We start from the raw sequence: 22,927 nt of genomic DNA on the forward strand, positions 1-22,927 counted from the left end.
GCTCCTTCCTAATGATTGATTATCCATGTTCGGGTTTGAAGTCACTGGATCCCATCATCACTCCCTGCTCAATGTCACCCCTCCAGGAATTCATCTGTCTCTTCTGGATCATCCCCATCAACGTGCACATATGCCATTCTTTCTTTTATCTTACAAACAATAGGAAAAAGAACACATCCTCTCTTGACCCCACTCCCTGCTCAGGCTCTTGTTCATTTCTATTTTCCCTTCACATCAAAACTCCTTGAAAAGCTTCCTTATACTTGTCTTTCCAACGTCTTGCCTTTCATTTCCCTTCAACCTACTTTGGTCAAGTGTTTGTTCCTAATCACGCCATGAAAACTGTTCCTGTCATGTTCACCAGTGACCTCCATGCTGCTCAACCCCATGGTGAATTCTCAGACTTCACATCACCTGACCTGTCAGCCACATTTGAGACAGTTCGTTACTCACTTCCCCTTGAACGCTTTCGCTTTCGTCACCTGGCTTCCAGGACCTGGCGCTCCCGATTTTCTTCCTACCTCACTAGCTGCTCCTTCTCTTTCCTTTGCTGACTCTTCCCCATCTCCCTGTCCTCTTAACAATGGAGTCCTCCAAGGAAAGTTCCTCCAACAATTTTTCTTCTAAATCTACACTTACTGCCTTGGCCATCTCATCTAGCCCCATGGCTTTAAATATCACCTATAGGTGACATACTCTCAAATCTGTCTATAGCCCAGACCTTTCTCTTGAACTCTAGACTCATCCAACTATTTATTCTACTTCAGTATCTAGTAGGCATCTCATGCTTACTCCTGATAGGTTCATTCTTGATCTTCCTTCTCCCTCAATCTATTCTCACTAGGCTGGCCAATGTGATTCTATCAAATCTATTGAATAGGGTGGATCACACCACCCTTTTATTTAAAACTCCCTAATGACTTCTGTCACTCTCAGAATAAAAGTCAAAGTCCTTACCATGCCTTATTACACTCCACCCAGTCAGCCCCAAATCCTCTTTGCCTTCTTTCCCTAGCGCTCATTCTGTTAGCCACACTGCCTTCTAGCTGTTCCTACTCATGCCTAAAGGCCTTCCCATTTGCTCTTCTGCTTCCCCACATAGCTCATTCCCCAGATGTCTGCACGGATTGTTCCTTTGCTTCCTTCAGATCTCTGTTCAAACATTACCTTCTCATTCAGGCCTTCTTTGACCATCCTATTAAAATTACAATGCTCCTTCCTACCCACCTTCCCTAATTTCTCTCTCTCTCTGTGACACTTTAACTCCAGGTTTTTCTGTTTTATTTCATGATCTGTCTCTCTCACCCCAGAATCTAAGTTCTGTGAGGGATGGAATCTGTTACCTGATGTATCACGAGTGGTCAGGTCAGCACCTGGAGCCATAGTAGGTGCTCAATACATATTTGTTAAATGCATGATGATTTATCTTTCTACCAAAGAACATGGCCTGCACATCCTTCTCCAGAAAAACCAGTTTTCCGAAGATAGGGATCAGATTAGGGATCTGTTAGTTCTTCTTTACAGTGTTGAAGGGACTGCTGTAAGGTACACTGCTGTGTTTGTGTGACGGGTAGAGCATTTGCTACGAGCCCTCCCTGTTCAGTCCGACCATTCACACTTGCCCTTTCGGCTAACCATGTGAAACTGAAATACTGTGCAACGCTTTTACTGTTTGTTCCCAGGTATTCTTTTTACTCTGTAATAGTATGTATTTTTGCCTTCCATGAAATGCCTCTTTTTTTTTTTTTGAAATGCCTCTTTTTAAATATGTTATTTTAAAGATTAAGCTGGTAAGTTGTTGCAATAAAATAGCCTTCAAGATGGACATATTATCATATCTTGTATTTATTCTACTTTCTACTCATATTAAATAAATTCACATTTAAAATAAATAATTGCTGCCCACTATAATAATACACTTTGCTTTCATCAGAGGTCGTAGCAAAAAGTGACTTCAGGAAACACTGACGGGGGACAGTCACAACCCACCCTCATGCTGAGAGTACTTTCTTATGCCTAACTCAATAGGGCATGACATCAGATTTGAATAAATCTGAGGAAATATCTGAGAACACAAAATTTCATTCTCCCAGTTCTGACACAGAAAAGGACAAACTGCCCGTAGTTATTCATTCTCCCCCCACCATTTATTCCAATAAGAAATACAGAGAAATTTGTAAACTTTATTCACAACGCAGAAGTTGAGATGAATAAAACAGCTGGCGGTGGCATCTTGTCTCTGAGTTTGATTTATAAAAATACTAGTGAGCACAATTTTCTGCATTTCCTTTGGGGAATGATGAAGACAGTCTTTTTTATAATTATAAAACTTCAGACTTTGATGTCATTTATCACAGTACCGTCTGGAATTCCGGAAATGTTCGGTCAGGGGTGACTTGGGTATTTTTGGACTTGACATTTGATAGAAGTTGGGTAACCGAATATCATAGTGGTATGTTTTTCCTGTATATACCCTGTCATTCAAGGCATAGAGTTTATCTGCAATGTCACTGCCAATTAAAACTGAGAAAAGGCGGGAGATGTAACGATGTTGGGCGAAGAGCAAATATAATTTCTTTCTCCTCCAAGACACATATCGACAATCAGTTTCTGCTGTGAGGGTTACCTAAAAAAAAATGTAAGGTCACAAAAAACAAAGATTAGGAAGCAAGAAAAGTTTTGCCTCTCTTTTTTTTTTTTTTGCCCCAGTTTTAAATTAATTTTACTTGCTGCTTTTTTTAGGTTAAAAAAGCTCACTGACTCACAATATATTATAAAAATGGAGGGAAATTACAAAATGTATTGCTATATATATAATTTATAACATGAACAATCACAATGTTGTGCCCAAACTTACCTCTTTTCAAAATCTGGGTATCTATATTTTGCCTTTTACAGAAGTGAGAGCCACTTGATACTAAAAAATAATAAAGTTGGCTAATGCCAGAAGTATTTTTCCAAGTTAGTCCCCAGACTGCAGACATTTAGCTCTACTCATTTCTGTAGCACAAAACAGAATTTATTTACCTATTCTGCATATGTATATGAATTTGTATTTGTAACAAATACACAAGTGGATGTTACATGTATTAATCGTAGGAAAACAATACACCATAATAGATGGAAACCACTGAAATGATTATCTTGAATTTACCAACATAGCAGCAGAGTAGTGACAGTTTAGCATTTTTTTTGCTAGAAAACAACTAAAATCTATCAGCATTTAAAATTTTAAGGGGACACCTAGGTGAATCAGTGGTTGAGCGTTTGCCTTTGGCTTGGGTCATGGTACCAGGGTCCTGGGATTGAGTCCTGCATCAGGCTACCTGCAGGGAGCCTGCTTCTCCCTCTGCCTGTGTCTCTGCCTCTCGGTGTCTCTCAGGAATAAATAAATAAAATCTTTTTAAAAAATTAAATCTTAAGAATCACTCATTTTGTAATAAGGGTGGACTTTTATTTTTTTAATCTTTAAAAAGATTTTATGTATTTATTTGACACAGAGAGAGAGAGGGAGAGAGCACAAGCAGGAGGAGCAGCAGAGGGAGAGGGAAAAGCAGGCTCCCCATGGGGAGCCCGATGCCACGCCACCCTCGATCCCAGGAGCCCGGAATCACAACCTGAGCCAAAGGCAGATGCTCAACCACTGAGCCACCCAGGTGCCCTACAGACAGGCTTTGAAATTCTTGGTGTTTAGATTTCTAAACGGTGGCAGTGACAGTGTTGTTTACATTCAAATCTCAATGAATTCCATTTTAATCTCCCAAAGTACAGCTAACCCAAGGAAAATCTAAGAATTTCTATCATGGACTCTCTATAGGTCATATATAATGCCCATGCCTTTTCTTGTCGCTGGACCTACCCAGTGACAGTCATCAGCAAGAGTCAAACAGAACTGGGCAGTCACGCATGTGGCAAAGTACAATTTAAAGTGAAATAAATAATAGTGAAAGGGAATAAAGGGGAAAGGAGAAGAAATGTGTGGGAAATATCAGAAAGGGAGACAGAACATGGAAGACTCCTAACTCTGGGAAACGAACTAGGGGTGGTGGGAGGGGAGGAGGGCGGGGGGTGGGGGTGACTGGGTGGCGGGCACTGAGGGGGGCATTTGATGGGGTGAGCACTGGGTGTTATTCTGTATGTTGCCGAATTGAACACCGATAAAAAATAAATTTATTATTAAAAAAAATAAAGTAAAATAGGAGTTACTGCTCTGCCGTCTGCTGTTTTGTTTTGTTCGCCTGTGTTTAAACAAAGGTGTATGGGGAAGAGGCAGTTGTCACTCTGAGGTCTAGTTATCCCTTACCTGAAAAATGCCCTCCTCCGTGGGTCTCAGGGAGTCCCATTCAGGAGAATCCAGGAACTGGAAGGGGAAAATGTAATGCAGAAATTCGCCGTCAACTGTCACTCTGATCCTACCCAAACACAAAGAACATCATTTATGAGAGGAGGAGAAGGCAAGCACATAGCTGGGGGGCACGGGGGAGGGAGCAGGACTTCCAATCTCTGATGGACTTCATGGCTTTTAAAATTTTGTAGGATAAAATATTGAATTCATACGTTACAGTTTACAGTAAGTGACAAAATCTCCTGTAAGATTCATGTACTGATGTTCCTCACACAGTTAGGATTCTGGAATATTGGGTGAAGTTCATCAGACAATGCATCAGGGTGATGATATGTGCCCATTTGTGTGTATATGTTATACTTCAAGAAAAAGTTTCATTGCACTCAGTCAGATTTTAAATTAAGTAGGAAAACACTGAAGAACATAAAGGAGTACTGCTGTAAATACCCTGTAAACCAAACAGTTAAGCTTTTTAAAGGCATGAATAATCACATTATTGTTTCCTCCCCCCAAACTTTCTGTTTTCAAAGTTTATATATATACAGCTATAAATATAAAAAATATATATGGTGCCCTCCCTGCTTCTAGCAGGTGGGCAATTCTAGCATTTACTGAAAAAAAAAAAAAGATCATTATAAAACCTAAATGTTCTGTATTACTTAAAGGAATGCCCCCATCAGAGTCTATTTAAGGTACTCTGCATGCCAACATAAGTCTTCTATTAATTCAAGCTGGCATCGTCCTCTTCTTGACTCTCAGTGATTAGCCTGGAAACAAATCCAGACAAACCCATTTGTACATTTGATTTCTAAGAAGAAATATTAAGGCTCAAGATTATATCCTGCTTCAGGTAAATAACAGCATGTACTCTAAATGTCTATGTCCACGACTCACGTGTGTGTCAAGGAGTTTCTCATGCCCAGTGCTAAAAACTGCCCAGACCTATGCTATGCCGAGATGGCAAAGTGTAACAGAAAGAAACTCCAGCTAGTAGCTAATATAGAGGAAATGACTAATATAGAGCAAGCGCCAAGAGTACAAACCTTCCCGAAACAAGCAGGGAGAGTTTATCAATGGAGGTTTTCCCCTGCATGGCATAACAGTGTTCCTTCTCCAAAGTAACCACTTCAGAGCTCAGAGCAATTGTTCTGAAGACGGGCAAAGAGGTCCCCAGCGGCTGAAAAAGGGAGCTGTACAGTAGCTGGAATTCTCGAGAAAAAGTGATGCTGCGAACTTGATACGCAATGTGAACAAATTGCATGAAGCAGATGACAAACAGGACAAAATTCCAGGAAAATATGTCGGCTGCACAGACATCTACCCAAGCCCAGACAGCAGAGCAGAGAAAACCCAACCCCAGCAAACTGAAGACGTAAAGGAGCCCGAAGAAGCCACTGCCACCCATGAAACCTACTACAAATAAAATACTGGCAAGATGGTAAATGGCTCCTTCGGCCTCTTGCTTCCAGGTGGTGCAGACTGGGTGTTCATCGATTAGGTTCTTCCATAAACTTGAATTTCTTTCCATGGCTGTGCTCCTGTCTGGCTCACTTTTCAGTTGACACGAGAGGATCCTGAAGCAAGTAATTAAGTCCTTTGCTTTTCCATCATCAGCGTCTGGCCATGTCTTTATAAAACCAGAGAAGGCCTAGATGCTGGCGTCGTAGCGATTAAGGGTTTTGTGTGTATGGATCTTGAAAAGCTAAACATCCCATGCTAGCTTCTTTAAGTTCATTTGGGCTGCTGGTTGAGATCTAGTCCACAAATATTTTGTGGTTTCCTGGACAAGAAAAAGAGAAGGATCTAATTAAACAAGCACAATTGAGAGGTATATTTAAAGGGATCACCAGCATTAATATTCAAGCTGATAGACTGTTTTCTATGAAGTTAGGCTATTTTAAGCATGGGTCAAGTGTTAAGTTTCTAGGATGGAAAATGTGTATTCTCAGGGTTATGCTTAATAATGATAATAAATTATTCACCAAAATTTTAGTATTTGTGGGAATTAGCTACCTGCATATTCTTCTAGAAAGTTAGGTGCCATAATCAACTGGTCTTCGCAATAAGAGCTCGGTGTGCCTCAGAATCACTTGGGACAGTGACTAGAAATGCAGATTCATAGGCTGTGTGTAGGCATACTGAGTCAGAACCACCGAGGGTGAGGCCTATGTGTTGGTATTTTGACCATCCTCCCCCCCCCACATGATTTTGATGCATCAGTCCATGGCCTTTCATGGCCCACCCTCTGAGAGAGATGTTTGACAATGTTATTCACTCTCTACAGATGAGGAATTTGGGGCTTAAAGAGGCCAATTAGTTTATCCCAGGTCACACAGTGGGCGGGGGGATCACAACTTTGGCCTGGATCCTGGATCCAATCACCTGGCCTCTCATGAAAGGTATTGTAAATCAGGCGCTGTAAGGAGCCCTAATAAAACAATAAACATAAACACATGATTAGGAGTCAGATTTTAAGAGCACATGGGAGACTGTGAATATGCTTAGTGAGTTAGATCAAAACTATTTGAGAAATGTCAATTCAGATCTACGTCACCGTATTGGAGGCTAGTTCAGGTTTAAAGTCTGCAGCCATCTAACTAAATAAATAATATTAAAATTCCTGCCACTTACGCATTTATTTACCAGATGGTCAAAAAAATGTTACCGACTTGTTCCTCTGCACATATATTCTCTACCCTTTGAGCCATATGGTAAAAATGCTAATGTGTGATCTGAGTCAGGAGCGATTTAACCAGGATGATAGAACGGTAGGATATGTATCATTTACCGCCAGGTTTCTTAACAATAAATAGTTCCGATGTGAAGCATTCATTAGATTGAATTTTTAAACCATGACAACCTTCAGAAGCCTTGAACTTAAGGGCTATATTTAGTGTTTTTATTTTTAAGATAGATTATTTCCAGAACACCTGTTAATAAAATATCGGATATCACAGATCTTGTCTCATAGGAAAAAAAATACACACAGAGAGGTGAAAATGACTTAGCTGAAGTAAAAAGAGGGAACAGTGTAATCACCAACAGAATTAGAAATGGGAATAAGGCGCTGCTACTGTTGGAGCTCTTGGTTTTTCACCTTGGATAGTGATTCTTTTCTCCGCAAGTAATGACTTTAAGAATGTCACCAGGTGAATCATTAAAAAAAAAAACAACTCAGATCTACAACTTATATTGTTATTTGTACTTCAGCGACTTTCACATGTACTCGAAACATCCCGTTTAAAACATCCTCCTAATTCCAGCCTCCCCCCATCACTCTGTGAGATGATGAGATTCCGGGCAGACCAGCTCCTTGAACGTGTTCAATTTCTCCTCTTTAAACACAACACAAAATTATCCACTACTGGATACTCACAATAAAGAAAAAAAAATTTTTTTTAGTACAATGAATAAGTAGTGAGAACTGCAGAACTCCAGACTGCAAATGTCAGTCTCCCTGCTGGTTTACTTTTAAAACTAGGGTATTTTAAATGAATCAGTTCCTCAGGATACCCAACATAGCCACCAAAGCTGATATTAAAAAGCACTGCGGGCAGAGCTCTGAACTTGGGTTTGAACTCCCTTAAAAATTCATAATCCCCAACAAAATGTTAAAATGATGCTGAAAGAGAAAGGCCATGTAAAACCTTTGCGGCCATGCAGAAGGAAGTGTATGGGAATCTCGTCCCCTGAAGATTCTGACTTGGGGGACAGACTGGGCCACCTGCATTCCAGGAGTGTGACCCACTGCCATCCCAAGAAGAACTGTGCTTCCGGCCCTCACCAGCCGGCTTCTGTTTCAAGAAGCTGCAACCAAATCCTCCTCCCCTCCTTGATACTGTATCACTCAGCCCAGCAGCACAGAGTGCTGACTTGCCCTGATTAAATTACTCCACACCCAGCTTTTCTCCACTTGGTGTGTTTTTATTCAGTCACCAAAACAGATGTATTTTATTAGAAGAGAGAACTGACAGGGGCAGGTGACGGGCATGAGTGTTCCCCTGACATGTGCCAGCAGCACTGTATGGCTGAACATGATTCATCCACCAGCTGCCTGCTTGAAAGGCCTGTGGGCCTTAAGTCATGTTTGTGAGTAAATAAATGTGCAATGCCTAAGCGGCACAGTGGATCTCTCGGGCAATAAAGCCCCATCTTCCCTGCAAAAGAAATGGGCACACGGAGCTACAAATGATGGAAACATTAAGTGCGAATAAACACGTGAGTTCCAAGCTTCCCCCTTTTTATAATAAGACCCTGAGCTATAAAGGAATAGGGGCATTTAAAGGTGCAGCCCTGGTGGCCCAGCAGTTTATTTATTTATTTTTGTTTTTATTTTTTTAATTTTTTGTTTTTTATTTTTTTGGCCCAGCGGTTTAGCGCTGCCTTCAGCCCAGGGCATGATCCTAGAGACCCGGGATCAAGTCCCACATCAGGTTCCCTACATGGAACCTGCTTCTCTCTCTGCCTCTCTCTCTCTCTCTGTCATGAATAAATAAATAAAATCTTAAAAAAAAAATAAAGGAAGGTGCAAGGATGCTCTGTGAAACGTGATGGAGACCTGTTTCCAACGGATCAAGACGGCCAATCGGTTCACACTCGTTATCTCACAGCATCACACTTGGTGCCACGAGGGAGGCAGATGCTAAACCATCATGCCCTACTCACAGATGGGAAAGCAGGGCCCGGGACTGGCTAAGCAACCAGCTTCAGGTAGGAGAGGCAGAGAGGCACGGCTGCAAGGTGGAAGGCCTCTCCTCTTTCAGGGCCTTGCCCTGGCCAGCAGGCAGTGCCACCTGGCAAGGCTGTGACTTGATAGCAGCGTGTTGGGGGACCTGGGGTATTGTCAGGCCTGGTTTGCTGGGCAAATAATAATCCTAACACTGAACATGTAAGACCCACCACACCCGCGTGTGCTGCTCAATCCACAATGCTTACCGTACAGCCAGGGGAGGGGGGGGAACAGACACAGAAAAGCCACTAGTGAAATAATTTGCTGTATTATTACCATTACTCAACACCGACTGACTTCCTCTCCAGGCCTCCGAGATTCCCCAGGGGCAAAGGCAAATGTTTTCGTATTTCTGGCACTCAGTGAATGTTGATTGAAGGCCCTGGTATCCAGGTGCAGGCGTCAGGCCTCCTCCACGCCTACTCTCTATCCGATTTAATGGATGTTCTAGCATCTTCGGTCACCCAGGGGACCAGAAGTAGGGAAAATCCCAACATCCAGGACAGTTAGGTACAAAACCGCGAAGCACGGGGGAACCCTACTTATTTAAATGTCTGGCACGGCTCCCAATTCGTAGGGGAATCCTTTCATCTTCATACAAATTGGGTTCCCTAAGAGCAGCTGAGTTTTAATCTGGTTAAAAACAACAACTCTCTAGCTTGTGGTGTGGCGGGAGTTTTGGTTGCTAGGCAACCCAGAAGATAAAAATTCCATCAATATTCTACTCATTAATTGGAAGAGGTCCTGGCTTTGGCATGCATTCCATATGCAAAACAATCATTTGCCTAATGATGGTTTTCTCTATGTGTCCTCAAGGAGGTACACTTGCTCAGGACCTCAGTGCCAGACATACTCAAAAAGCATCTCACGTCATCTTCGCAGCGACCCCACGGGGAAGGTACTAGATCTCCATCTTACAGATGAGAAAATTGAAACTCAGAGAGGGGAAGTAAATTGTTCCAGGCCACACTGCTAATATTGGGATTAAATTCCACCCGGTTTTGCCTGATTCTGAAGTTTTAGAGCCTAAACCACATTTATTATTCTGCTTCAGCGGTACCAGGATTTAGAAAATGTAGGCAGCAGTTTCCTCTTGGCTACTTAGATGGACTCAGGCATGTGTATTCATCAGTAAAGCAGAGGTAATACCACTTTCTAAAGGGTAGCTGCTAGAAGATTCAAATGAGAAAATCTATATCACATCTTCTTGGCAGACTTTAAAATAACACAGAGATGTGCTTGTTGCTTGTATGTTACAGAGCTGAGCCTCTTGGAGAATTAAGTTTTTAAAAGCTTCCTTTCACGCAGCAGATTACAACTGAAGACAGAAATACAAATATTCCTTTTGGTGGCTACTCAATTTAAAATTTTAAACTCGAAATTTACTCATTCCTGCAGGGGTGATGATCTCTGTGTCCTGACCTGCGATGGCTGGGAGGGGGAGGCAAACCCATCACCAAGCCACCCCTGAGTCTTTACTTTCCAATGGCCAGTCTCTGGAAGACAACAATGATCTTCTAGATCTTCAAATCACTTAGACCAGAATCACCCAGGAGGCTTCCCCGGCCCCACCCCAGAATTACAGGAAGGGACCCGGGACGATGCCTTTTTAATAAGCTCCCAGTTGATTCTTAGGCACACCAAAGTTTGAGGGCCATTATTTTATGTTGTTCCTGAATGGTTTCTGAGTTATCCTTGTTTGTTCACAGGATCTAAGCTTTGTTGACTCCTGGCTGACCGCTGGCTGTCCCTCTATGCTGATCACTGTGTGTGCTTCTGACCCCTCAGTTTGCCCAGGGCAGCAGTGCTGGTGTCCGCGCTCCACTCTGTGTCTAGTCAGTTCAGTTCACACTATTGCTTAGAAGAAGGGTTCTAATCTTAGCTGTGCCTCTAGATAGTGTGATCTTTAATCTTACTAGACCTGTTTCCTCATTGGTAAAACGAAAGTGTTGGACAAAATAATGTGAGGTCCCTTTTGGATCTAAAATGACATGACTCTGTGTGATAAGGAATAGAAGAGGGGATCCCTGGGTGGCGCAGCGGTTTGGTGCCTGGCTTTGGCCCAGGGCGCGATCCTGGAGACCCGGGATCGAGTCCCACATCGGGCTCCCGGTGCATGGAGCCTGCTTCTCCCTCTGCCTGTGTCTCTGCCTCTCTCTCTCTCTCTCTGTGCGTGACTATCATAAATAAATAAAAATAAAAAAAAAAGGAATAGAAGAGTTTTCCTAGCATGGGCTAAAATATAGAGCTGAGTGGTGGAACTGAATTAGGACTGCAGGTCTTAACACCGGTCCATGAAGGGCGGGGTGGGGGGGTGGGGGTGGCCCACTCTGGAGATCACTTCCTTAATTACTTACAGCCCATGGTGGGACCCAGACACTGGCATTTTCTGATGTGCAACCAGGGCTAAGAACTATTGGGGGGGGGGTGAGGCTGAGAGACAGCAGAACAGTCTGTAGGGTAAAGGATCAGATTTTAGTTCTTATTTTGAAGGAGCTGGAAAGGCACATTCTCGCCTTATGTGTTCTCATTCCTGTGCTTTGCTCAGGTGAGGAGGCATTTTCCTTCCTTACCACTCATCATTCCAAGAGGGCTCAAGGCTTGTGGATATTTTGCAGCAGCCTTTCCTTTTAACAGGGTGGCCTGAAGTGCACCTTCTAACTCTGAATTTTTATGGTCTTTATTATCTTTCAATATGCCTTCTATCACGTTATGTTATATTGGCCACTGAAGGAAACATATACACGTATACACACACATATATATTTTTAAAGAATCATATTCCTCTTTTAGTTTAAGTAATTTTCCAAAAGAAATGAATGTAGTATTTTAAAATGTCAGCTTTATTGGTTGGTTATTGTGTGTGTGTGTGTATATATATATATATATATATATATGGAAATATTTATGAAATTCCCCTCTGTCTAGAACACAGTGGGTCTTCAATAAATGTTCAATGACTGATAAGGATAACATTGCTCGGGTATAAGGGCAGTATTAAGAATAGTTTGGAACAAGTAGGAAGCCCAAGTGAGATCTAACCAATACCTGGATCAAGGATTTAGATATTGGACCAGAGAGAAAGGGAAGCATATATTATACTATGAGGAAGAAGTGAAAGGAAGAAGTGCCTCTACTGAGACAGGGGAACAAAGAAGAGTTGAAGACCCTCGGCCATTGTAAGAGATCCCAAAGTTCAGGAAGAAATCAGAGGAAAGGGGAACACAGTTTTATCCTCAAACTAATACTCTTAATCTAGCAACAGTTCACAGCAAAAGATAAGGGGCAGGACAGTGGAAACTCTAATAGTTACTGTTACACAGGACAATCCTGAAGAAAGACCCGGGTTGGCAAGATTTGCTACAAAAGGAGTGCAGAGAGAATTAGAGTTGAAATCCGAAATGCCCACGATCAGAGGCCTCAGACAGAACTCCAGAGTTGTGCTGTCCAACAGGGCAGCCATTAGCCACCTGTGGCTGGTCTGAATTGAGGTGTGTTGTACACATGAACTTCAAAGATTTAGTCCAAAGATAAAGACTGCGTCATTAATAACATTAACAGTGATTCTATGTTGAAATGATAATGTTTTAGAAGTATCAGGTCAAAGAAAACATTATAATTTTGCCCATATCTTATTTTTTAATGATGCTACTAGAAAATTTAAAATTACACATGTGGCTTGCATTATATTTCTCTTGGACAGTGTTGGTCTAGAGCCTCTCAAGTAACAGAGAGAGAGAAAATGAAAAAGACTTGGCACGACACTGTGCAAACAGCACATATGTATAATGTATAAGTGTATAAATATGGAAAAATTATCTAAGATTAAGAACAGAGTTGATATAAATGTAAATTATATTGGCTACAATATTCATATGCTACAGTCATCAGATGTTATCCATAGCATAGATGTCGCCATCTGGTTTCTGCCTACATAGGTGGCCAACCCTACAATAGCTCTTGGCCTCTTTATCCTACCAAGGAAGTCACTACTTTTAACTTTTGCATTAGGAGAATTATGCTTTCGCAAGGAATTCTATCACATTGTTTCATTTTCGCGTTTCATCTTCTGATGATACCTCATGGAATACATTAGAAATCCCAGACAAATAATCTCATGCATTTTGTGGTGGAGATTGAATTGTGGCCTTCTGGGTTCCAGAGGGTCCATAGCAGCCTTTGTTTTCATGTAACATATGAGTTTCTTCATGCACCATGAGGCTTCTGGGCTGGAGTATGCCTTTGACCATACCGCTGAGAGCTTGGCTTCTCTTCAGACTTGAGAAAATTAGAGAACATGCCAACAGCCCACGCTGGACTTCTCTGACTCTCATGTCTTAGTTAAAGTCCATTTCATTACTTCCAACTGTGTCTGATTTCTCACTTTATCACATAGGCAGGATTGTAAGATGGCCTCCAAGATTCCTGTCTCATTGGTGCACACATGCTATAATTCTCCCCCTTGAGTATGGCAGAGCCCGTGAATGGGATGGGACAGATGCTTTCTTGATTAGGTAACATTCTGTGGCAAACAGTGCTGGAATAATCACCTGTGATTATGAAGTTATTAAGATTGTAGGACTGGAGAGGGATTGAAAATTAGAGAGTCATGTTCCTACTTGAATGGAAGAAAGCAAACACCATGTTGTGAACTGCTTTTGGGGGCCACAAGCTGGCAGTCACTTGAGCCGAAAGAAGTCCCCAACTAACAGTTACCAAGGTAATGGGAATGTCAGTCCTACAACCACTAGGAACTGAAATCTGCCAACCACCTAAAGAGCTTGGAAGAGGACCCTGGGCTCCAGATGAGGAGTGCAACGTAGCTGACACCCGGATTGCAGTCTTCCAATGCCCAGAGGATCCAGTTCAGCCATGTCTGAGACTCTTAACCCACAAAATGCCCAGAGGATCCAGTTCAGCCATGTCTGGACTCTTAACCCACAAAACTATGTGATAATGGATTTGTGATGTCTTCAGCCACTGGTTTGTGGTACTTTGTCACAAAGCAATAGAAAACCAATACACACAATTATGAGTACTTCCTGTACATATGGCTTTTCATTAATCTAATAATCTACATTTTATGATGGAGTTTGAATACAGCTCTATGGAGCAGAAGACACTCAATCCTTGCTAGATTTAAATCAGGAAAATCAGGTAAGAACAGTAATACTTTTGAAGAACAGTATCTAGAAAGCAAGACACTAGGCGAGGCCCTGAGAATTACATGTAAATTCACTCTGGTTCCCAGCAACACGTTATAGGTTCTCCTTCAATGGAGTCAGATAGCCCCAACACTGTTAAGCATTTGGACACATGAGCAATTTCCAGAATAATTATGTCATTCATCTGCAATCTCTAAAATTCCTGGAATACCAAGTTTCCTTGGGTGACTTCCAGCTTGTAAAATTGAGCCATATGTACAGGGCAAATACTTGATTTCTCAGACACATTTAGAGATTAACACGCAAAAGACAGACTACAGAAGCTCAAATAGCTCTGTAATTCTTCTAACTATGTGACTCCAACCAAGTTCAGGTTGCGTTTAGCAATAAGGAATTAATGCAATATTTAGTTGCCATCTCCTTGAACCTCATTTACAACTATTACTACTACTACCACCACCACAGCTACCAACATCTACATTTACTGAGCACTCACCGTGTGCCAGGCATGTTTCTAAGACTCATAAAATATTATGTTATTTCATCTTCACAACTTTTTGAAATATATAGTTCTATCGTCCCCATTCTGCAGATGAGAAAACCGAGGCACAGGGAAGTTAATTAGGCAGCTTAAGGATACAGAAAGCTCAGCTTCACTCCCAGGCAGACAGATACAAATAAAGACACACTGCTCCATGTACAGTTTGAATCTAAATATCTGGACTTACTAGAACAAATCAACAACATTCTTGTTTTCTCCCTTCAGTTCTAGAGTCAATGAATTTAAATGTCTTCTTAAGAAATTACAATCTTTTGAGCAATACAGGGATAGGAAGGTGGGTCCCACGTTGAATCACTCAGTGTCCTAAAATTCTTAATTTGAAGAAACTCAGTGAACCTCTTCTTCTCAAGCGATGCCATTTGATTGCTTTTAATAAGAACCATGCTCTGCTTTAGGTTCTTCTGACTTCTCCTTAACCTGGAAATGGTTAAAGGCACAAGCAGGCCATTCACTTTTGAGCAGCTGCTATCATGTCATGCAGTAAGTTCACCAGAGATTCATGATGAAAACTGCAAGACAAGCCGGATCCACAGTGTTCTCTTGACACCTTCATTTCCTTTCCCTCCAAGTGACCTATATGCAGCAAATGAACTCACTTTTCTATGTGTATTTAGTTCAGGTTCTCGTGTTTCTTCCTGTCCAACGTGCCTAACAAGCTCTTGTGGTCTAGCTAAATGGCTAGTCTTTTCTTTTTCATTTTTTCTGGCTAAATAACCAGGTGGACCACACACCAGGGTCAGTGATGTCTGAAACCACCAAACCAGCTATTACTGGTGTTAAAAGGAGCACTTCTTCAGGGTCCTGGGATTTCCTGTCAAGGTGTTTGCACAGAGATAGGAGCTTTCTCTTTGATTGTGGGGGATTGTTTACTGTTTGATCCTCAATCTACATGCTCTACAGTCTTTCCGTTTCTTCTTTTTCTTTCAGCCTCGTTTTTATTGGCTCTGTAATACTTGAAGTTATTCCAGCCATAGATATTTCCTTTTATTTTTGCAGCACTGCCTGTGGATAAGCAACACAGATTATTCCCTTATTTCTGCTGCTCAGGAAGTGTACATATCCTCTTGATTCCTTCAAAATGTTTGATTATTTCAAGTTTCTCTTCAATATTGAAGCTTTCCTTTTGCATGCATTATTTGACATTTTGAATCAAGAGGCTTAGACATTCCTGGGATGTTGAAAGAGGGTGTTTTGGGACAGAAAAGTTCACCACTACAAAAGAACAGAACACAATCTTGCAGGATAACATGTGGTGAAGCAAGGTAGCTGGTAGATGTTTCAGGTGTATGTGTATTTGTATTTTGTGTACTCCGACATGGCTTAAGTCACTGATGGTAGTTTAATATGTTGGTGTTCTGGCTGAGGAAATGATGCACAAGCAAGCAAAAAAATGTGTGCTACGCTCAAACTGTTCCCTAAGATTTCAATCGCACTGACAGGATGCTTATTTTCAAAAACAAACAGTGTAACACAATTGACTGTGTCATCAACTTTCAAATGGTCAGGAATATACTGTTAAGTAAGATGCAATAATTCAATAAATCCCTGCTCTCCTGGCGTTTACATTTTAGTGAAATTCAAATGTTGATACGATTTAAGCTTACTTTCAATTATGAGATCTATAGTAAATAGCTAAAAAATCATATCAAATAAACTTAAGTTACTTAAGACTCATTTAAAGTCAGTTGTTGCATACTAAATTTTTAAATACACACTACATTTTAAGAGGCAGTCTAAAGTCTTATAAATCAAAATGCAAACAGCCTTGTTTTTTTAGAATGTCCATCAAAGACTGAAAACAAACAAACAGGCAGACAACCCTAAAACATTATTTGTGTCCCTGGAGTAGCACCACACATATTAATACATATGTATTAATTAATACATGATCTATATGCTCACTCACTCCTCACCACCCACCAGCGAGCCTAATTTGAAAAATTTTAAATACAAAAAAATTTCAAAGAATTAAGATCCATGAACCCAATGACCAGAATTAACAAACAGCACTGTCATTTTAAAAAATCTATAATTTAAAAATTCCACAGAAACTGAAGATGGCTGTGGATTCTTCTCAAGAACCACTTGTGAACCTCTTCTTCTCAAGCATGCTATTTGATTGCTTTTAATAAGAACCATGCTCTTTAGAGATCAACTGACTTCTCTTTAACCTGGAAATGGTTAAAGGCACAAGCAGGCCATTCACTTTTGAGCAGCTGCTATCATGTCATGCAGTACGTTCACCAGAGATTTATGATGAAAACTGCAAGACAAGCCGGATCCACAGTCTTCTCCACTCACTCCTTATATTTAATTGTGTTTATCCTTCCAGTCCACATAGAACGATTTTAAAATTGCAATTTAAAATGCAGTGTGAGATTAGAAATGTATCTTAAGTGTTTTTTTCATGTCCATTCTTAAATTTTTTTCATCTACAAAGACATATACGAAGAGAAAATACTATATAATAAATATCCATATACCTATTACCCAGGTTCAACAATTATCAAGATTTTGCTACATAGATTTTTTTAAATTAAAAGCAAAATCTGTAACAACCATTCATCCTATAGTTTGTCAGTCAATAAACAAACACCTACTAAGGGAGACAGGGAAAATTATAGTTAGTTGTGCTCTTACTATGTGCCAGGCAGCAGATCTTCCATTTCCTGACCCATTTGGGAGTCACAACACCTCTGCAACCTCAGTAGTTTTATCAGCATTGTTGGGAGTGAAAAATGAGGCTCAGAGCAATGAAGATTCTTGCCTAGGCTCCGCCAGTTGATTTTCTAGAACCAATTTCATAGTGTGTGTAAAAGTCACCAGAGGTTATTATTCTGTTGAGGAATATAAATGAAGAACAAAATGAGAAGGTCTCATTTTGGGTTTGTGCGAATCAATCCCTGTATTGAGTTGGAGGGCAACCCAGCATTTGTTACAGAGGCTTTGAGACAGTGACTTTCAGTTATTTAATTTTTAAAAATGCCTGTTGTAACTTTCACTTTAAGACATTTTCCTGTAACTATTTGGATAACAGAGAGAAACATTTTCCTCAAAAAAAAAAAAAAAGAAAGAAAGAAAGAAAGAAAGAAAAGAAAAAAAAAGAAATCTGATTAATGATTCAATATACTCTTGTAAATTCTTACTTACTCTCTATAGCTCATGACCCCAGTTGACCAACAACCATAATTACAAAAAACAATTTCAACTGCAATTTGCAGGCTTGCAGATCGATCCACCATGGATATTTTCCAAAGCAGTTTTGAAACTTCTTCCCTGCCATGTTGCTTATTATGTGTTATTATACACTACAGCAAACACTTCACAACCTTTCTTGATCTTGATGATTCCAAAATAAGCAGACGTGAATGCTCCAGTGTGTCAATGCTATTAGTCAGTCCTGTGGTTAAGAGGATGGGAGTTTGGTTCTCCAGGACATATTTTTATTTAGTAGCCTAGAATGTCACCATTTAGAAGCACCGCATGCACGATGATTCAGCTATTCTGAGGCACTGTTGAGATTCAAGAAACTCAACTATCCAGTGTCTCCCAGTTGATAGGTAGAAAATTTTAGGGCAGAAAATGTCTTACTCTACGTTTCGGTTTGTATTTGTATATCCTAAACTCTCCAGTCTTCAGGGCAGGAAAGAGCCTTAAAGATCATCTGGGATCAGCCAGGCCTCTTCATCTTGCAAATGTGGAAGCAAATCCACCTTTTGTTTATATTTTGTTTCATGTGTTTCTTGTTTGGTTTTCTTTTTTTTTCCCAAGAGAACAATGCCAAGTTACTGTACTGACCTGCAAGGGAATCCGACCATGCGACAGTCTCTGATATTAATATAACAGAAAACAACTGCCACCGAACCTTAATGTGAACAGAGTCCAAGAATTTTTTAAGGCTGCCCTAAAATGCAGTTGCTGTGCCCAAGCTTGCAAGTTCAAAAAACACCTAACTACAAGAGTCAGAACAGAAAGTGGGGAAGGAAGATTGTCCCACTCTTGGTGTTTACTAAATCAAATTAAACTATGTTCAAAAGTGGGCTTCTAATTCTACTTTTCCGTTTATGATTCACATGTAGCACTTTTTCACTTTTTTTTTGCAAATGTCTCCTGGCTAAAACAATTTTTTTTTTTTTTTTTTTGGCCATAGCCCTATCACTGTATTTTGATTCTTTCATCTTTTCCTAAAATACAGACCCTTAAAATGTCTTATACCTCTGGAACCCACCTTGGCGAGGAGGTAATTTAGTGGGTTTGTCTCTCTCCTTCCCCGCCCCCCCTTGCAAGGAGGATCCCCACATAGAGAAAGCAGGTCAGCGTGACCTCGGATGAGCCTCCTGCAGACCTCGGGGGAGGGAGCTCCGGCCGCGGCACTTCCCCACGAAACCCCAAGAATACGGGGACCCCTTGGGTCAGCTCCTCTGGCTCCAAAGCCTGGCCTCTTTCTTTGGGCTGCAAGGTGCCCAGGGCAAGAGCGGGGGGGGGGGGGCCGGTCCCCGGGGCCGGAGCGCGCGGAGCTGCGGGCGGCGCCACCCCGACTCCCGACTCCCGACTCCCGAGCGGGGCCCGCGGCGCGGAACACCCGGGTCCGGCGGCCTCGCAGCCCGCACCCCGGGGCGGGGCCGGTAGCAGCCGCGCCGCCAAAGTTGCACCGAAGCGAGCGGGGTGCAGGGGTGCAGGGGTGCGGGGTGCGGGGGCAGGGGGTCAAGGGGGCGGGGTGCAGGGGGTGCGGGGTGCAGGGGTGCGGAGGCAGGGGGCCAAGGGGGCGGGGTGCAGGGGTGCGGGGTGCGGGGTGCAGGGGTGCGGGGGCAGGGGGTCAAGAGGGCGGGGTGCAGGGGGTCAAAGGGGCGGGGTGCAGGGGTGCGGGGGGCAGGGGTGCAGGGGTGCGGGCCTCCCCGGGGCGGCGGAGCCGAGGCGCCCCCGGGCTGCGCTCCTTACCTGCCTTCCCGGGCCGGCGCAGAGCTCGGGTGTCCGCCCGCCGAAGTTTCCAGCCCACCGCCCGGCGGGGCTGGGAGGCGCCGCAACCCCCGCGCCCGGCTCGCGCGCTCCTCGCCGCGCACCCGCCCCGGTCGCGCAGTGTGACCGCGGCCCCTGCGGAGCTCGCGCGGGGGGGGGGGACGGGCGCGCGCCCCGGGGCGCGGCGGCGGCGGGGGGGGGACCGGGGACGCGGGGGGGGGGCACCGGGCCGCCCCGGCCTCCCGCCCCCAGGGCTGCTGCTACACCTGGCGGCCGCTGAGGACCGAAGTTTGCCAAGACGCCCCCGCCCCCCAGGTCTACGCCGATCACCTTACAAAATAAGCCGGGTATTCGCTGCTGGGGCGCAGAGCGAAGGAATGGAGTCCTGACCGTCCTCCCGCCCGCGGGCCCTCTCACTCCCGCACCTCGGCACCCCCGCCCGCCCGCCCCAACGTGAGACGCATGACCCCAGTGGGGATATTTGGGTGCAGAGGACACAGAAAACTCAAATCAGTGGACAGCTCAAAAAAAAAAAAAAAAGGAAAAGAAAAAGAAAAAAAAAAGCAAATGGGAAAAGAGCAGAGACAACCAAAGAAGGAAAAAAAAAAATAGAAATGATTAAAAAAAGGGGATCCCTGGGTGGCGCAGCGGTTTGGCGCCTGCCTTTGGCCCAGGGCGCGATCCTGGAGACCCGGGATCGAATCCCACGTGAGGCTCCCGGTGCATGGAGCCTGCATCTCCCTCTGCCTCTCTCTCTCTCTCTCTCTGTGTGTGTGTGACTATCATAAATAAATAAAAATTAAAAAAAAAAGAAATGATTAAAAAAAAAGTTCAAATCGGTACTAAGCCAAATGCATGCATTTTCAGGCAAGGCTCAAAGGCACCTTTCCTCCTATGAAAGGAGGGAAGTTTTTGTTTTGTCTCGGTGCTCAAACCATTGGGTGGTTGGCGAGGGACCTGTGAGACACACAACCTCCTTGCTCAAGGATTTGGTCTCCCATCTCTTTGCACCCTCACTTTTTACTTCCTATAACCGTGTTGGTGACAGTGATTCCAGAAGCAAACTATGTATGGAATAATCCATGTCTCTTTCGGTCCCCAGGATAGTTGCAAAAGTAATTAATATAAGCTGTGAAACTAATTTATATTAGAAGTTAGAAGAAGTACCCCGTATTGCTACACACAATACGTAGCTAGAAGGCACTCCACTGCGAGGCCTTTGCTCTTACTCTTTATGCTAGAGATTTACTCAGACGCGTTAGAAATAAAATTTGAACTGGACCTAGTCCAGGGTATGTATATATCCGTATCTGAAATATGGCCAGGGAAGTGTGAAGGTCACACGCTTTGATACCAGCTGTACTCCGGGTTTAGATTATACTTCTTATTTAGCGTTGTGCACCACAATGTTTTAAGGATTATATTCCTGGTTATTTTTAGTTTAGAAACTCAGAAGCAACAAAGATGTGACAGACAGACTGTAAGGTGGCTCCATGATTCCCAGCAGCTCCTGGTGTTCACACCTCTTTGGGATCCCCTCCCTTTGGGTGCAGTTGGGATCTGTGACTTGCTTATAAACAATAAGCATAGCACAGGTGATGGATGTCAGTCCTGTGACTACACTATGTTACAAAAGACTCTGTCTTGCTAGCAGGCTCTCTCTGGAGACTGTCATCTCTGGCTTGATGAAACAAGTGGGCACGTCGGGAAGTCCATGTGGCAGGAACTCTGGGGGGGCCTCTAGGAGCTGAAAACAGCCTCCAGCCAATGGCCAGCGAGAAGCCAGTTCCCCGAGTTCTGCATACCCAAGGAGATGAACTCTGCCAACCATCTAAGTAACCCTGGAGATAGGTCCTTCCCCAGTCAAGCCTCCGGATGTGAATGTGGACCAGAGGACATTTTAACTGTGGCTTTGTGAAACCCTAAGCAGAAGACCCATTTAAGCCGTGCTTGGACTCCTGACCCACCAAAATTGTGAGTTAATAAATGTGTGCTACTTTAAGTTTGTGATAATTAGCTTATATGTGTTGTTTAGATTTTCAGCCTATTAGTACAGACACCCTTCTTTGGTACATTTTTTAAAAAAGATTATTTATTTATTTATGATAGACATAGAGAGAGAGAGAGAGAGAGAGAGAGAGAGAGAGGCAGAGACACAGGCAGAGGGAGAAGCAGGCTCCATGCAGGGAGCCTGACGTGGGACTCGATCCCGGGACTCCAGGATCGCACCCTGGGCCAAAGGCAGGTGCTAAACAGCTGAGCCATCCAGGGATCCCTTCTTTGGTACATTTTATGTTAAATATTGCTGCCCTGATGCCTTCTGATTTTTCTCTTTCTTATTCCTTGTCATATGTATCCTTGCCTTGATCTTCATTGCATAATCTCTATGGAACAAAAACTCCGGTGAAATGGTACCCTATAGATCAGACACAGGTGTAGGTCTCCCTGGGATTTCCAGCTGCATTTCTACTTCAAGGGTTATGTGTCCACACTTCACAGCCTCCACCCTTTAGGTGCTTTGGGAGACTCTCTTGGCCAAACATCTGAGGCTGGACAGAAACAGTCAACTCAGCTCACACAACTCAAGTTGCCATGCAGCGTGAGGAATGCCAAGGTAAAACACTAGGAGCCGATTAAGCGCTAAACCAGGGTTCATTTAATCCTCTTATCTTGGAAAGCTTTAATCTGGGGCTTCCAGAGTCTTCCTTTCTTCCTTGACATCAACTTGTTCCTCCTCAAAGCCTCAATCCTTCAGATTTATGCATTTCCTTGTTACTTGCCCCTACCGAGATGTGACGCCAGCCTGGCTTGGTCACGAGCTCTGCTTCTTCCTTCCTCCTTCCCTCCCTCCTTCCTTCCTTTCATCCTTCCTTCCTTCTTTCTTCCTCGTTCTTTCATTTTTTAATCCCTGTGTAATTCTCCATAGTTCTCCTCCTCTACATCCCTATTTGCTTCTCATTGTTATAAATTTTTCATTATACAAGTAATACATTAAAATAATACCATATACTGATGTATATTGTGTGACTTCAAACTGCGTTTATCAGCTATTTTTTTTCAGACAACAAAAGAACTTGGAGCTTGTTTCTCTTTTCTTATATATATATAATCATTCTTTAAAATTACTGCATGATTTTATGGTATTATTAGTATATCACAATGTATCTATC

General features: G+C 42.8%; 1 protein-coding gene across 3 annotated transcripts; it reads right to left on the reverse strand.

Moving 5' to 3' along the window:
* Positions 1-2,163: 2,163 nt before the first annotated feature.
* Positions 2,164-20,118, reverse strand: POPDC3 (popeye domain containing 3). Of its 3 annotated transcripts, none has more exons than XM_055330304.1 (4): positions 20,093-20,118; positions 5,389-6,125; positions 4,304-4,412; positions 2,164-2,626 (listed from the first exon to the last, which is right to left on the reverse strand). In XM_055330304.1, the coding sequence occupies exons 2-4, from the start codon at positions 5,871-5,873 to the stop codon at positions 2,345-2,347; spliced, it is 876 nt and encodes a 291-aa protein (XP_055186279.1). In that variant the 5' UTR covers positions 5,874-6,125; positions 20,093-20,118; the 3' UTR covers positions 2,164-2,344. The 3 variants fall into 3 exon arrangements, with proteins under 3 accessions (XP_055186279.1, XP_055186277.1, XP_055186278.1); XM_055330302.1 differs by lacking the exon at positions 20,093-20,118 and adding an exon at positions 19,740-19,867; XM_055330303.1 differs by lacking the exon at positions 20,093-20,118 and adding an exon at positions 17,442-17,525.
* Between the last annotated feature and the right edge of the window lie 2,809 nt (positions 20,119-22,927).

The sequence above is a fragment of the Nyctereutes procyonoides genome, unplaced genomic scaffold (genome assembly GCF_905146905.1).
Source record: "Nyctereutes procyonoides isolate TBG_1078 unplaced genomic scaffold, NYPRO_anot_genome, whole genome shotgun sequence".
Lineage (NCBI taxonomy): Eukaryota > Metazoa > Chordata > Mammalia > Carnivora > Canidae > Nyctereutes > Nyctereutes procyonoides.

Excerpts from the sequence above, each read along its gene's own strand:
- POPDC3 (XM_055330304.1), bottom strand. The coding sequence starts at position 5,873 with ATGGAAAGAAATTCAAGTTTATGGAAGAACCTAATCGATGAACACCCA. Across the intron at positions 4,413-5,388 it reads TCCCTGCTTGTTTCGGGAAG|GATCAGAGTGACAGTTGACG; the intron begins GTTTGTACTCTT and ends GTGTTTGGGTAG. Across the intron at positions 2,627-4,303 it reads CGGAGGAGGGCATTTTTCAG|GTAACCCTCACAGCAGAAAC; the intron begins GTAAGGGATAAC and ends ATTTTTTTTTAG.